This window comes from Nyctereutes procyonoides, unplaced genomic scaffold, assembly GCF_905146905.1.
Source record: "Nyctereutes procyonoides isolate TBG_1078 unplaced genomic scaffold, NYPRO_anot_genome, whole genome shotgun sequence".
In the NCBI taxonomy this organism is placed as follows: Eukaryota; Metazoa; Chordata; class Mammalia; order Carnivora; family Canidae; genus Nyctereutes; species Nyctereutes procyonoides.
The window spans coordinates 40,796,164-40,811,562 of NW_026575133.1; the positions used below are offsets into that span (position 1 = coordinate 40,796,164).

The 15,399-nt window shown below is 37.2% G+C and overlaps 1 protein-coding gene across 7 annotated transcripts in view; it reads right to left on the reverse strand.

Moving 5' to 3' along the window:
- GIGYF2 (GRB10 interacting GYF protein 2) overlaps positions 1 to 15,399 on the reverse strand; it is a 137,509-nt gene that overhangs the window by 106,035 nt on the left and 16,075 nt on the right. For all 7 annotated transcript variants that reach the window (XM_055346008.1, XM_055346006.1, XM_055346005.1 and 4 more), the window contains exon 3: positions 4,182 to 4,265. In XM_055346008.1, coding sequence (XP_055201983.1) covers positions 4,182 to 4,222 — 41 coding nt within the window. In that variant the 5' untranslated portion in view covers positions 4,223 to 4,265. The remainder of the gene's footprint in view (positions 1 to 4,181; positions 4,266 to 15,399) is intronic.

Below are 15,399 nucleotides of genomic sequence, written 5' to 3' on the forward strand. Positions count from 1 at the left end.
TTCTGAGTAAACACAGACACACAACACAAAGATGTAGCTACTTTCACATAAGTATAAACAAAGTGCTTTGGGGTAAAGAGGTGCCTCACTTTCTTGCCAGTAAAGACCTGAGAAAACTTCCCTAAGGCCATGGAGATGGGATAGAAGAAAAGCTAAAGGAGATTCGTTGGTTCCTTCCCCATAAAGCCAGGTAAATATCTGCAATTATTCCCCCTATGCCAAATTCCTTTATCATCTACATTTATCCGTTTATAATCCTCAAAGAAAAAAAAATCCCCAAATAAAACTGTAATAATGAACTTGGTTTTTTCAAAATGTCTTTAAATATACATACAAACATTTGCAAAAAAAAGAAAAGAATAGGAGGATACAACCCAAAATGTTAGCAATGGTTCTTTGGATGGTAAAATTAAGGATAACTTAGATATTTTTCTTTTTGTACTACTGTTTCCTCCAAGGTTTCCCAGAATAAGTATGAATTACTCTGTTAGTGAAATAAAAAATTCCAAAAAACCTGAATCTACCAGATTTAAAACAAAACAAAACAAAAATTGTTTTTCTTAAGGTAGTACTTAGTGTTTTGTCAAGGGTGAGGTAAACAGGCAGGGAATGGGAATTAAATTCACACAATCCTTCTGGTAGTCAATCTGTCCATAACATACATCATCCAAAGACTTAAAAATGAAATTTTTGATTTAATAACTCCACTTCCAAGGAATTATTCCAAAATAAATAAACAGCAGTACAAACAAAACGGTTCAAGGATGTACACACATATTTATAACAACAAAACATTAAAATCAACTTTACTTTCCAAAAATTCATTCACTCATTGAACAAATATTTATTGAGTACCTACTATAATGAAGGAACTGGAGATACAGCAGTGAATAAATTGTACAAAAATCGAGACCAAAGGACCTGCCCTCAGTGGAGCTCACAGTCTAGTGGGAACTGGAGGATGGGATAGAAATAATAAAGAGAATAAGTGAGTAAAATGTTCTATTGGATATGTGCCATGTTCAAATGCCATGTTCTATTTGGATATAGACCATGATGAAAAAATTAATCAGAGAAGGGAGGCAGGGAATAAGGGGAAGGTATTGTATAGATAGTCAAGAGAGGTGTAAGATGGTAACATTTGAGTAAAGACTATTGCTTTGGGGACACCTGGGTGGCTCAGCGGTTAAGCATCTGCCTTCCTCTCAGGGCATGATCCTGGAGTCCAGGGATGGAGTCCCACATTGGGCTCCCTGCATGGAGCCCACTTCTCCCTCTGTGTATGTCTCTGCCTCTCTCTCTCTCTCTCTGTGTATCTCATGAATAAATAAAATCTTTAAAAAAAAACAAACTATTGTCTTATTCCTAAAAACTATTTACTCCTCTGTTAAATCTATCACACTTTTTAAAATTGGTGATTATATAATACATTTCTTTATTCTAAACATAGAAATGAGCTAAGATCTAATGCTTTCACAGACCTACCTTAAAAAGTCCACTTATATGGTCATTCATGGTCTGTCTTTACCACAATTTTCAACACTCTCCCAACTTTACTACTGTCCCAAGTACCAGTAAATCTCTTCATTCCATTCATCTCTTATTGAACATTTGTCTAACATCATAATAAAAATAATGATCTTAATAAATAGAATAAAGTATCACTAAATGTTTCTCTATGGTTCAGAGTTACACCCTGACGGAATGCAATCACTCTAAACTTTGATTCTCAAGTATTCCAGACACAGTCCCTTACCTCAAGCTCCACAATGAATGTAATGTTACATGCAGAGAAATACAGCAGCTTCTATTCACACTGCAGCTTTCTAGTTCAGGATTATCTGAATTACTTAAAGGTCTCATATATTCCCTTTGCCAGAAAAAAATTTGATAGATGATACCAAACAGATAGTGTGCCTACTTAGACCTCCACTCCTCAGTTTAACGGCACTTCAGATGACCATGGGAAGGCTCCTAAGCTCTAAAAATGCCTGAAGTTGGTAAGAATTAGGTAAAGCTACTGTTTTGTTTAAGCATGGGACTAGTAAATGTTCTCTAATAAAGTTACTCCAATTCAAATTTTGTACAAAACTTGGACTGATCAAACAAAAAACTTCAGCGTACCAATGAAAAAATGTACGGCGCTATTGATAGACTGGGTCATTGACACACTGAAATGACTGGGAACCCATGGTTTAGGGCAGGGGCCAAAAAACTTCTCTGTAGAAGGCCAGAGAGTAAATATTTAAGCTTTTTGAGCCAGATGGCCTCTGTTGTAACTACTCCCTTGCCACTATAGTATGAAAGCAGCCAGGTAATATGGGGAAAAAATGGGTGTGGCTGTGTTCAATAAAATTGCACTTATAAAAACTTTATTTATAGTCCCACGGGTCACAGTTTACCAATCTATGGTATAGGACATCAAGCTAAATGTGTTCTGACTCTAGAACATCTCCAGCAGGGTTTTTTGTGTTTTTTTTTTTTTTTTTTTTTTTTTTTTTTTTTTTTTTGGTTCAAGCTAAGTTCCTGGTGTTGTCTCTTTTTCTTAAAGGGTGAGGTGGGGGAAGGGGGCAACTTCTTTAAATTAGCTGACAATTTTAATCATGTTTTTTACAATGAAAGAAAGTGTGTAAATACAAAAGAAGCAGTTACAAATTCTAGATAAAGGCAGAAGAGTTACACACAAAATGATTTACAAAGTGAGCTATATGGATTTAAAACCACCTTATAAAGAAAGTTATTAAGTTGTGAATAAAGAATTTCATCAAAAATATTTTCATTATAATGAAAAGCTGAAAACAGCCTATATATGCTACATCTAGACTAGTTAAATAAACAATGGTACATCATACAATGCCACCATTTCAGATAATAGAAAACATTTATTGATTAAAAAAAGATACTTTTCATGTGGTTATTCTTTAAAAGCCGGTTACAAAGCTGAATGTACAGTATGATCCCGTTTTTGTGAAAATAATGTACATATATACAAATAAGCATACATAAAACCACCTGGAAAAATAAACTAACCTATTTACAGTGGTTATCATGGACTGTAAAATTATGGTGATGTTACCTTCCTCTGGCTTACTTGTAATCTCTTAATTTCTTTAGAAACATATATAGATATGGTAATAAAATTGTTTTTAAAATACAAACTAAGACCTCAAATAAGTACAGCATTAATTAAGTCAATGTTTCCAAAATAAATTCTCAAAGTAGAGAAGCTGCATCAGTTCTTAGAACTTCAAGTAGTGATTTCTCCTCAGTCTCCAAATGCTAGCTATAAGGGGCCAAGAAAATTTAGGAATTACATATAAAAATAAATGCATAAAATAAGTTAGTAAGTGTCCTCAAGCAGTGAGTTACTACAGAAGTCTGAATCATATTTCACCTGAACAATCAAGAATGTTTACGATACCATTCCAATTTATCCACTTTATATACACTGCCTCTGGCTCAAGATTTGAATAGAAAAAACAACTATTCATGCCACTGATGAGAGGATCTTCAATCACCAACATTGGGGGGAAAAGAAGAGGGGGGGAAAGTCACACTACAATGTGATGGATCTCAAAATTCCATGAGAATTCCATATTCAGGGTCCAAACACATCTGTAAGAGACTCAAAGGTCAATTAATTGTTATTATGGCAAATGCTATATCAATCTTAGATGGGCTACAGTTAATAGCCAGTATAATTCTGGACCACCTCCCTGGCCCATCAATAAAATAAAACTCAAATAGTAATTCAATAAAAACTATGTTTTCAAACAAGTCTATGAACAGCACTCACAAAACAGTATTGTAGCAGAAAACAAATACAGATAAAAATGTTACAATTTTATGAAAAATTTTATATGCACCTAGACAAGGGCTCAAAAGAAAAAGCAAATAATTTGCTAGGGTGGTGGGACTGCAAGGAGTCCATTATCATTGCAAAACCAGACCAAGAAAATCCCATTATCATTACATGGCCAGATCAAGAAAGTTTTAAAAACAGAATGCAGTCATTAACCAAATGTAATTTATTCCTAGACAAGCTACACTGTTTTCAACTAGGATAAATCAAAGTCTCAAAAACATGTACATTTATAAACCACCCAACATCTGTACAAATACCTTACTACTATACTAGTACTATATCCAATATTAAACAGGATGAGATTGTGAAAACTCACCATTCAGGCCCAAAGTTCAGTGTCTGTGTTTCCGCTGCCATTATTTTCCGTATTTTTACAATAGATTTTTATATGTGGAGAAACCTGTTAAAGAGAAAAATATCTCCATACAATTAATCAAGAGTAAATGCAGAATTCCGATCCAGAAAGTCTAGCTAGAGTTTTTTTACTTATTCCCTGGCTCCTCTTAACTAGAGCCACCAGAATGGGATTTTTTAATCCCTGTTCATAACGGTGTAACAGGCAAAGTGAAATTTATAAATCCACCTTACATTTCAATTCACCGTCTTCTTATGTTTATCTGGGGAAAGGGGGCATGGTCTAAGATGAAGCTGATCAGATAGGTGGGAACACACCATGCAGGGCACCAGGGACCAAATTAAGGATCTTCTTCATTAGCCATTGAGCAATAGGGAGTAAATGAAGAGTAACAGATTTACATTTTAATTTATATTATTCCCTTGCAATGGCTCTCTAATCACCAGGAGGTATATGAAAGATTCTTAAAATAGGCATCCTCCCTTTCTATCTTATAGTTTCTGCTACAACTCTCCCCACTTTGTTTAGCATGTTTACACACTAGTGATTCTTTTAAAAAAAATTTATCTTGAACCATCAAGTTAAAATAACTCAGTAATAAATTTCCTAAGTGACCTTTCAAAAGCCATTTTAAAATATCAGAGCTTAGGGGATCCCTGGGTGGCTCAGCAGTTTAGCGCCTGTCTTTGGCCCAGGGCGGGAACCTGGAGCCCCGGGATCAAGTCCCACATCAGGCTCCCGGCATGGAGCCTGTCTCTCCCTCTGCCTGTGTCTCTGCCTCTCTCTCTCTCTCTATGTCTATCATAAATAAATAAAATATTAAAAAAAATATATATCAGAGCTTAAAGCGAAATAAGTCAGACAGGAAAAGACAAATAGTGTAGGGTATTACTTCTATATGGAATCTAAAAACACCATACTCAGAGAAATAGAGTACAGAGTGGCAGTCACCAAGGGCTGGGAGGCAGGGAAAATAAAAATAGGGAGATATGTGGTCCAAGGATACAAAGTTCCACTTCTGGGGATCTAATGTACAGCAAGGTGATTACAACTCATAATACCATATTATACACTTGAAAGCTGCTAAGAGATTAGATCTTAAATATTCTCACAAGAAAGAAATAGTATGTGATGGAATGAGGTATTAGTTTTATGCTATGCTGGTAATCATTTTGCAAAATATAAACATATCAAACCAACACACTACATGTTTTAAACCTAGACAATATAATGTGTCAATTATATCTCAGTAAAGCTGGGGGGGAAAAGACATCAGAGCTTAAAAATGAGAAATACTATAAATATTATAAATATATTGTAAATATCTCCAAGATAAAGTCACATTACCCTGACTCTTATTTCTATTTAGAAGATCTAAAAATAATTAACTAGAAAAAAAAAATGCTTCAGGGTGCCTAGCTGGCTCAGTTGGTAGAGCATTCAACTCTTGATCTTGCGGTTGTGGGTGTAGAGATTGCATAAAAATATTAACCAGAAATTAGTCAAAAATGCAGAAAAGGCAAAATAAAAATATGTTAATGCCCATAATCAGCTATTATTTTGTCTACCCTGGGAGGGGAGGAGAAAAAGGAGAAAAACTCAGCAGGGTGCAGAAAAAATAAAAGTAAATAAAAAATAATTTATCTGTCCCCATTCCTGGAAGGTATTTCTAGCCCTATTTCAACCCTGAGGGAGGTTATTCAATCCTAGGGAGACGCCCATACTCTAATTTAACCCTGATTCTCTGCTACCTGACCCCTCAAGATTGTACACCAGACTAGAGCTGAGATCTTAGTGCCCTCCCCACCTCTTAAGCAACTGGTGATTCAAAAAAAAAAAAAAAAAAAAAAAAAAACACTTAAGACACATGGTTTTGCACATTTTAACCTCTCTGAAATTAGAATACATCTTAATTAGTATCCTGTTACAACTGCTCTTAGCTCAAAGGAAGTTGTCATTGTCTGGAATAAATTTGGTCATCATAACCATTCATATTATCATCCTTTCAGCTGTATTGTTGCTAGTATCTGATTTTTAAAACTGCTGCTTAAAATGTCTTCAAAAAGATTATAAAATAATTCTAAATTGAAATGATATGTAATATATATAATAGAAAAGAAAGAAAATACAGCAATGGGATATTAGTGAAGTAAGTTTTCATCATCAAATAAATGATTCTAAGTGCTTTACAGAACTTGAGGAAAAGAACCAAATGCAGATAAACTTTGTTAGAGTTTCCTGCTGAGACTGGACAATGCACAACCCACATGTGGCCACATGCAGTAGCCCCAAGTACTTAAGAGGGAAAAATTAAACAATTTAGACTGCTTTTGAAAATTTCAGAAGCACCAAATCTTGAATTTTAAATTGATGAGAAAACAATGGAGCATTCCCCCAAGAAACATTTCATCATTAATACCCTTAATGACATGACCCTACACTGATAGGGAGAGGAAGGAGGAAAGAAATTTCCATAATCCTAGATTCTTCATGATGTAGAAGAGTCAGACATAATATGTCGGAATCTGAGGAATATCTTAACAATTTATTTCACTTCTATTTTCTCTGTAACATATATATAAAATATATATCATATAATAAAATCTATTAGACTTATTTGCTAAATAAGTTTAAAGGAACTTTTTTAAAAATGTAAAATAATGGGCACCTGACTGGCTCAGTCAGAAGAGTATGTGACTCATGGAGCATCTGGGTGAAGCGTCAGACTACGGCTCAGCTCATGATCTCAGGGTCTTGGGATCCAGTGCTGCATCAGGTTCCCTGCTCAGCAGGGAGTCTGCTTCTCCTTCTCCTTCTACCCCTCAATCAGCTCATGCTTGCTCACTCATGCACACACTTGTATGTGCGCACATGCTCTCTCTCTCACAAATAAAACTTATTTTTTTTTTAAGATTTTATTTATTCATTCATGAGAGACAAGGAGAGAGAAAGAGGAAGAAGCGGGCTACCTGCAGGGAGCCCAATACGGGACTCAATCCCAGGACCTCAGGATCACCCCTGAGCCAAAGGCAGATGCTCAACCACCCAGCCACCCCATGAATAAAATCTTAAAAAAAAAAGAACATGTAGCTCCTGATCATGGTCATGAGTTCAAGCTCCATCTTGGATGTAGATATTACTTTAAAAAAATAACAATTTATGAAAAATGTTTTCTGAATCTAAAAAATGTCAAATAAGAGCTGTCATAGACTACCAGACTGAAGGGAAAAAATGTAAAATAAAAATTTTAAGTAATTAAAAAACTGTGGCAGAGCTTACTTCACAGTATGATTTCTTCCTTAATAATACATGAAGACACTCACTGGTGTGCTCAGGCAGCTCAGTTAGTTGTCTGCCTTCAGCTCAGGTCATGACCCCAGGGTTCTGGGAAGAAGCCCTGCTTTGGGTTCTCTGATCAGTGGGGAGTCTGCTTCTCCCTCTCCCTTTGTGCTCACATGCGCACTTTCTCACTTTCTCTTTCTCTCAAATAAATAAAATCTTTTTTAAAATGTTTTTTAACAATCTCACAACCGATGCACACTAGATTCAATTAAATTATGGTACATTCCAACTGAAATGACTTGTCAAGAGACTGTTGATCAGACTCCAAGTAAGTACCCACTGTAAATCAATACAGGTATAAGGCTTACAAATTAGCCCTGTGACCATATTTGGCATAAATCAATTCAGTGTGCTTTTAAAAAGTATGTGGACCTACATCAACTATGAGGCTTTATTGTAATACAAAACATCCTGAAGGAGTGTTTTTACTACCATTTTAAACCCCATCTAGCCAAATGTTTTATACTCAAACCCTGTGGAACTTTGCTGGAAAACAGTCAGTTTTATATTTATGCTGAATTTATAAAGCAAGTCAAGATTTGAACCAGACTGAACTTACAAGGCAAATGACTCTCAATTAAAAACTGAATTATTTGATAGTTGTATTTAAAAAAATTTTTCTTAATTCCCCCTTTCAATTACTACCTTAAGGCCACCACACAAGTCTTGGAAGCACAAAACTGTGTGGGCACCATTACTACAAAGAATGCCAACGGAGTCCTTAGAGTTGTGTAACACCTAACCTTCCCAACTGCAGGGAGCAGTCTTGAATTACAGGAGAAGCCTTAGACTAGACTTAGACTGTAAGGAACAAGCAAGGAAATCCTGTTCTGGTCCTCTTTACCATTCCACCTATAAACCTTTCAGGTAGTGCAAACATGAAAAGCTATTCTTTTTAAAGTCCTAGGCTGGAAACCTAACTACCATTTATAACATGGTTTCTATTAAGATTTCTGAAGAGCTCTTGAGGACCTAAGAATAATAATCTACGTGACTTAATTATCAACTGAAGACAACTACATTACTCAGAATGGTCTTCTACTTGTTCTCCTTTATAAATTAAAAAAGGAAACCTAAGAGTCACAACCATTGAAGAAATCTAATTCAAAAGCTTATAGTACTATAATCTCTAATTCTGAATTCTCCACCTCAGACTGCCCCATCCACATCCATTTAAATGAGCCCAGTTCTAATGTATTTACATATGTACTAGATAGACTATCTTACTCAATACCTCTGCATTATAAATTAGAATGGAAACTGGGTGTATTTCTCAATTGTCCTTTCTAAGGATGCAGTGAGGTCCTGAAATGCATAGGGTTCACCTTGAGCTACATGTTGTCACCATCAGAAAACAGCCCTGAATTTTCACAGCAAGTCAGGATTTGAACCAGACTCTGGATGCTGTGCTCTACCTCTCTAGATTGCCTTTTCTTGAAACTCTCCTCCATGACCAGCATTGCACTGGTACTGTTTTTTCCTATCTTCATTTCCTTCCTATTTAGTTGCTATTCCCTAGGGAAGCCCCTCCCCACACACACCCACACTATGATACAGATTTGATTTTTTTCTCCCATGACCCAGATGCTATTTCCAGCTGCCTGTTCCACCTAGATATCTACCTCAACAAAAACTGATCAAGGTACCATTGTTCTCATAGTTCAGTAATCAGCCAGCCTCAAAAGCACAGAATCATATGCAACTCCTTCCTCATTGCTTCCTTATATCCTGTCATTTTTGTCTCAAATTTGGTCAATTTCCTTTTCAAGATTTCTCTTGCATTCTTTCATTACAGTTAAGCCTTTGTTAACTCACGTTTGGATTATTACAATGAAATTTATGTTTCCCTAAATCACTAAGTACTCACATCCAACAAGATCAATCTTCCTAACATACTATTCTGGTCATGCTTACCCCTCTGTAAAATGGTCAATTAAACCTACCATGTATGGTCAAAATTCTTGGTATTTCAGGTCCCCACCAATCTGATAATCCCTACTTTCTCAATTCACCTCCGAACTCAAGGCCAAATGAGAACTTTATACTCTCCACTGCATTCTCCTTCTTTTTCTGTGCCAATCCTTTGCCCTGGAAGGACTGCCTTGCCCTCCCTCCCTTACAATGACCTGCATAAAACCAAAGATCCATTCAAGTATCTACTCCATTTTGTAAGTAGAAGCAGCTCTGGTCCCTCTGGAAAGGAAAATCTACACAGAGGATGCAGAAGTGGAATGGAAACTACGGGAGTCAATATCAACGAACAGTGCTTTTTGAATCTGTATATAAAGCTTGAAAGTAAAAAGAAAATTGAAAAGAAATAAAATTTGAGAGAAAAACACTCATGGTTTTGGTCAAAATCAACACACCTGAGGAAACACCCCAAAGACCATTATTATAGACCTTGAATTCCACTACAGAGTGAGGATGGGGATGAGAAAACAGATTTGGAAGTAAATCTACATAACTGTAACCAAAAACTGAATGAAACTATCCCTAAGTAGAAGCCAAGTGGGGACAAGCTCAAGGGATAAGAACAAAGCCCAGCAAACACAATGCAGGACGATACTGGCAAGAAGAGAAAGACCACATAGTTAGAGATCTCCAGCACTAATCTTTCACCCTATCATGGACTCTCACTTTCTCCATGTTCACTGACTCTAACAGATGGGAGAAAGAGCCAGGGTCTCTGGGGAGATTATCTATCAGTTCAAAAGGGCTAAAAACTAAAGTGAAGACTGGTAAATCAGTGGCCATATTATAGAAGACTTAGTATATTATATCCCAGGGGCAATGAAAGGCTATAAAAAGATTAGGGCAAGAAAATGTCTAGGATAAAACTTGTATTTTAGGAAGATCAAGGTGCCAAGAGGAGAATGAATTATCAAGAGCTAAAAGGAAAGGTGAGGTGTTAGAAATAGAGCAGATATTGTGAAAGCCAGACCTACGTACCTATAGAGTGCTGATGACAACAAATAGTAACTATATTCACTGACATAAAAAGACGTCAACAACATATTAAGTGTTCAAGGCAGGTTACAGACTACAGAGAATATAACATTCAACACATTCTAAAATATATCCTTAGTGGATATATATAAATATGCCCCAAAATGTTAATATTTACTTCTGAACAGTGGAATTATAGATAATTATTTTCCTAGTAAGTTTCTAATCTATGTATACAATAAAGAACTGGCACAATTCTTTTTCTATAGAATTTAAAAGTTTCAAACACTGAAAGCAAAAAAGATAAAGATTGTCTCCTACCAATGAAGTCACTGGTGATTTGTAGAGTAGTTAGAGAAATGTGGTGAGAGGAGGCACCTGGCTGGCTCAGTTGGTAGAACATGGGACTCTTGATGTCAGGGCTGTGAGTTCAACCCCCACATTAGGGGTACAGTTTATATACATACATACATCAGAAAATGTGTGTTCAAGCAGAGTAGTAATTACATAGAGACAATAGGAGTAAACCAGGCTAAATGGTCATCACTCTAGCAAAGAAACAGAACAGGCCATGAATGGAAGAGAATAAAGTTTCTGATTCTGCCTACTGACACTGCTACTTTTATGCAGGGAAATGTACTAGTAACCTCAGAGGGCTAAAGAGACAGCAAAATTATCAGGGCAGAGTGGGCTTCAGTTACCTTAATAACACTGGAAAACATCCTACGAACAATTTAACATATGAAAGGTTTAACACACAAAAATGACACTTCAGAAATCTCAGTAAAAGTTCTTGGAAAGGAACAAAACCATGAGATTGGGTCAACAGAGAAAAAACTCAGTGGTTATGAAAATGAGACAAAAAGGATAAATAACCACATAGACTTTCATTCATCTCATGACCAGTGATGACAGTAACACATGGCACAGTGGAGTTAGCAAGCTTCAAGAATTCTGAGAACAAGTCCTGGTCCTATCATCTCTGAAATATAGAAGCATCCAAACCTCTGAGAAAGTAGTTGGAAAAGGACATAAAGTGTACACAATGACATAAAGTGTTTTTTTTTTTTTAAGATTTTATTTATTTATCATGACAGAGAGAGAGAAAGAGAGGCAGAGACACAAGCAGATGGAGAAGCAGGCTCCATGCAGGGAGCCTGACATGGGACTCGATCCCAGGTCTCCAGGATCAGGCCCTGGACTGAAGGCAGTGCTAAACCTCTGAGCCACCCAGGCTGCCCAAAGTGCTTCATTTTGTCACAACCTAGCAGTGTCAAGAAGCCAGATAACTTCTGGACACATACAATCACTATGAACATGGAAGGAGCTACAGATCTATGTAGTCTAAGTCCTAATTGGAGAAACACAGCAGGAAGAAGCCAAAGTAGAATCAGAATCTGAACAGCAGGGGGATCCCTGGATGGCTCAGTGGTTTAGCGCCACCTTCAGCCCAGGGTGTGATCCTGGAGACCTGGGATCGAGTCCCATGTCGGGCTCCCTGCATGGAGCCTGCTTCTCCCTCTGCCTGTGTCTCTGCCTCCCTCTCTCTCTCTGTCTCCCATGAATAAATAAAATAAAATCTTAAAAAAAAAAAAAAGAATCTGAACAGCAGCTGATAGTTCAACTCTGAAAGTGTTCCATGATACTGCTTCCAGAAGTTGCGACGTGATTAGCTACCACTACTAATAACTCAAAATATGTACTCCTTTAAAACCTCCTAAATCTGGGACGCCTGGGTGGCTCAGTGGTGGAACGTCTGCCTTTGGCTCAGGGTGTGATCCTGGGATTCGGGATCAAGTCCCACATCGGGCTCCCTGCATGGAGCCTGCTTCTCCAACTCTGCCTGTGTCTCTGCCTCTCTCTCTGTATCTCTCATGAATAAATAAATAAATCTTTAAAAATAAATAAATAAAACCTCCTGAATCTTATAAAAATTATCTGCTGCTGCAAATCTCCATCTCCTGGATATGTAAAACTTACCCCCCCCAAAAAAAATATGACAAATCTGGAATGAAGTCCAGCCAGTACTATGCATAGTATACCAAAATGAACACCTAGGAACCTGAATCTGCCCTGACACTTCTTTACATCCATTTTCCCAAAGGCAAAGAAAAAGAGCTACCCTTCCAGCACTCTTCACACACACAGTCCCAAATAAATGAAGACTTCTGTCCCTATTCCAGCAGCAAACTATTTTTACCTGAGCCAGATCTGGATTAAGATAACACAACATTAGTAACTCCATTAGTGCGAATTATATCAACCACTTCAGAAAATAGTTTGGCAATATTTATCAAATCTAAATATATGCCTACCTCCCATGATCCCATAATACACAGCTAAATATATATTCAAGAAAAGTATCTACCAAAAGACAAAGATATTCATAGTAGCTTTATACACAATTACCAAAAACTGACATTTGGCTACTATGTTTATCACGGCAAATAATCACCAACAGATGGGGATCCCTGGGTGGCTCGGCGGTTTAGTGCCTGCCTTCAGCCCAGCGCATGATCCTGGAGTCCCGGGATCAAGTACCACGTTGAGCTCCCTGCATGGAGCCTGCAGGCTTCTCCCTCTGCCTGTGTCCCTGCCTCTCTCTGTTGTCTCTCATGAATAAATACATAAAATATTTTTTTAAAAAAATTACCAACAGATGAATAAATAACAATTAGTGGAGCTTTCAAGGAAAGGGTGGTATGCCAGAGAGAGCACTGAAGCTCTGCACCCCTTCCCATATACCTTGCCCTATGCATCTCTTCCATCTGGCTGCTACTAAGTTAGGTAACATTAATAAAGAGAAACTGATACCATGTGCCTCCTGATGTGATGCACTGAGAAGAACATAGCAATATTTGTTACATTCCTGACAATAATGCATAAAGTGAAGCTCATCCTGAAAAAACATCAGATATACTCAATTGATACACAAAATCAATCATCTATACTCTCCAAAAATATCAATGTCATAAGACACCAAAAAAAAGACAGAAGAATCATCCCAGATTAAGGGAAACATAGAGGTATAAAAACCTAGGTGCCGGGGATCCCTGGGTGGCGCAGCGGTTTGGCACCTGCCTTTGGCCCAGGGCGCGATCCTGGAGACCCGGGATCGAATCCCACGTCAGGCTCCCGGTGCATGGAGCCTGCTTCTCCCTCTGCCTGTGTCTCTGCCTCTCTCTCTCTCTCTGTGTGTGACTATCATAAATAAATAAAAAATAAAAGAAAAAGAAAAAAAAAAAAAACCTAGGTGCCTCTGATTCTTAATTTCATCTTGAACCAACTTTAAAGGACAACTGTAATAATAAGAGTTCTGGATTAAGTAATAGTATAATGTCAATGTTAATTATGACTGAAAATTTTACTGTGATTATGAAGGAGAATGTTCTTATTTTTAGAAAACAACACTGAAGGGGTACCAGGGTGGTTCAGTCTATTAAGCATCTGTCTTCTGCCAAAGTCATGATCTGGAGGTCCTGGGTTCAAAGCACCAAGTCAAGCTCCCTGCTTCTCTCTCTCTCTCTGCCCCTCCCCACCCCCAACCCCTGCTCATGCATGCACATGGGTATTCTCTCTCTCTCAAATAAATAAAATCTTAAAAAGGAAAAAGAAAATAACATTAAATGGGTACCTGGCTGGCTCAGTTGGTAGAGCATGGGATTCTTGATGTCAGGGTCTTGAATTCAAGCCCCACACTGGACAGAAAGCTTACTTAAGAATAATAGGGGCACCTGGGTGGTTCATAGTTCAGTCAGTTAGGCATCTGTCTGACTCTTGATTTTAGCTCAGGTCATGATCTCAGGGTTGTGAGATCGAGCCCCATATGAGGATCATGTGCTGGGTGTGGAGCCTGCTTAGGAGTCTATAAATGATTTAAAATTAAAAAAAAAAAAAAAAACCTACCACTGAAATATTTACAGGAAAAGAACCAGGACGTCTGTATCATACTCTCAAATGGAACAGAAAAAACTTACATAAAATGTTATGTATTATTTTAAAAAGATATATTATAAATTATGTTAAGAATTACATGTGTACATACATACAAAGAGAAAGGAATAATATAGTAAATACAGAAAATGTTAAAAACTAGTGACTGAACTACATGAACACAAAAAATCTTAGCAATTTTCAGCAACTTTTCTGTAAATTTGAAATTATTTCAAAAAGAAAAGTTAAATTGCTCATAAAACAAAACACTCAGCAATAAAAAGAAAAGAATCAACTACTGATACAACAATACTGCATGGATCTCCACAGACATCATGTTCAATGAAAGAAACCAGCCACCAAAGAACACAGGCTGTGTGATTCCTCTGATAAGATGTTCAATAGATAAACTAATCAAAAAGTGACATAAGTCAGAAATATGTTCATAGGGAAGTAGAACTAATGACCAGGAAGGAGAAATATGCTATGGGGTACTAGAAATGTTCGCTATACAGATCTAATACAGAAGTATATACACATGCGAAACTTTTCCAAGTACACACCTAAGATTTGTGTACTATTTACTATATTTTATACCTCAATTTTAAAAAGGTTGAAAAAGGGGGCTCATGGCTGGCTCAATCCATAGAGCATGCAACTCCTTTTTTTTTTTTTTAAGCAGGCTCCACGCCCCACATGGAGTCCAATGTGGAGCCTGAACTCAATGACCTTGAGATTAAACCTGAGGTGAAATCAAGAGTCAACCACCCAACCAACTGATCCACCCATGTGCCTTTTTTTGTTTTGGTTTTTTTTTTTTTTTTTTAGTAGGCTCCATGCCCAGCACGGAGCACAACACAGGGCCCAAATTCATAGCCCTGAAATCAAGATCTGAGCCACTATCAAGAGTTGGAGGCTTAACCTACTCAGTCACCCAGGTGCCTGGAGCATCCAACTG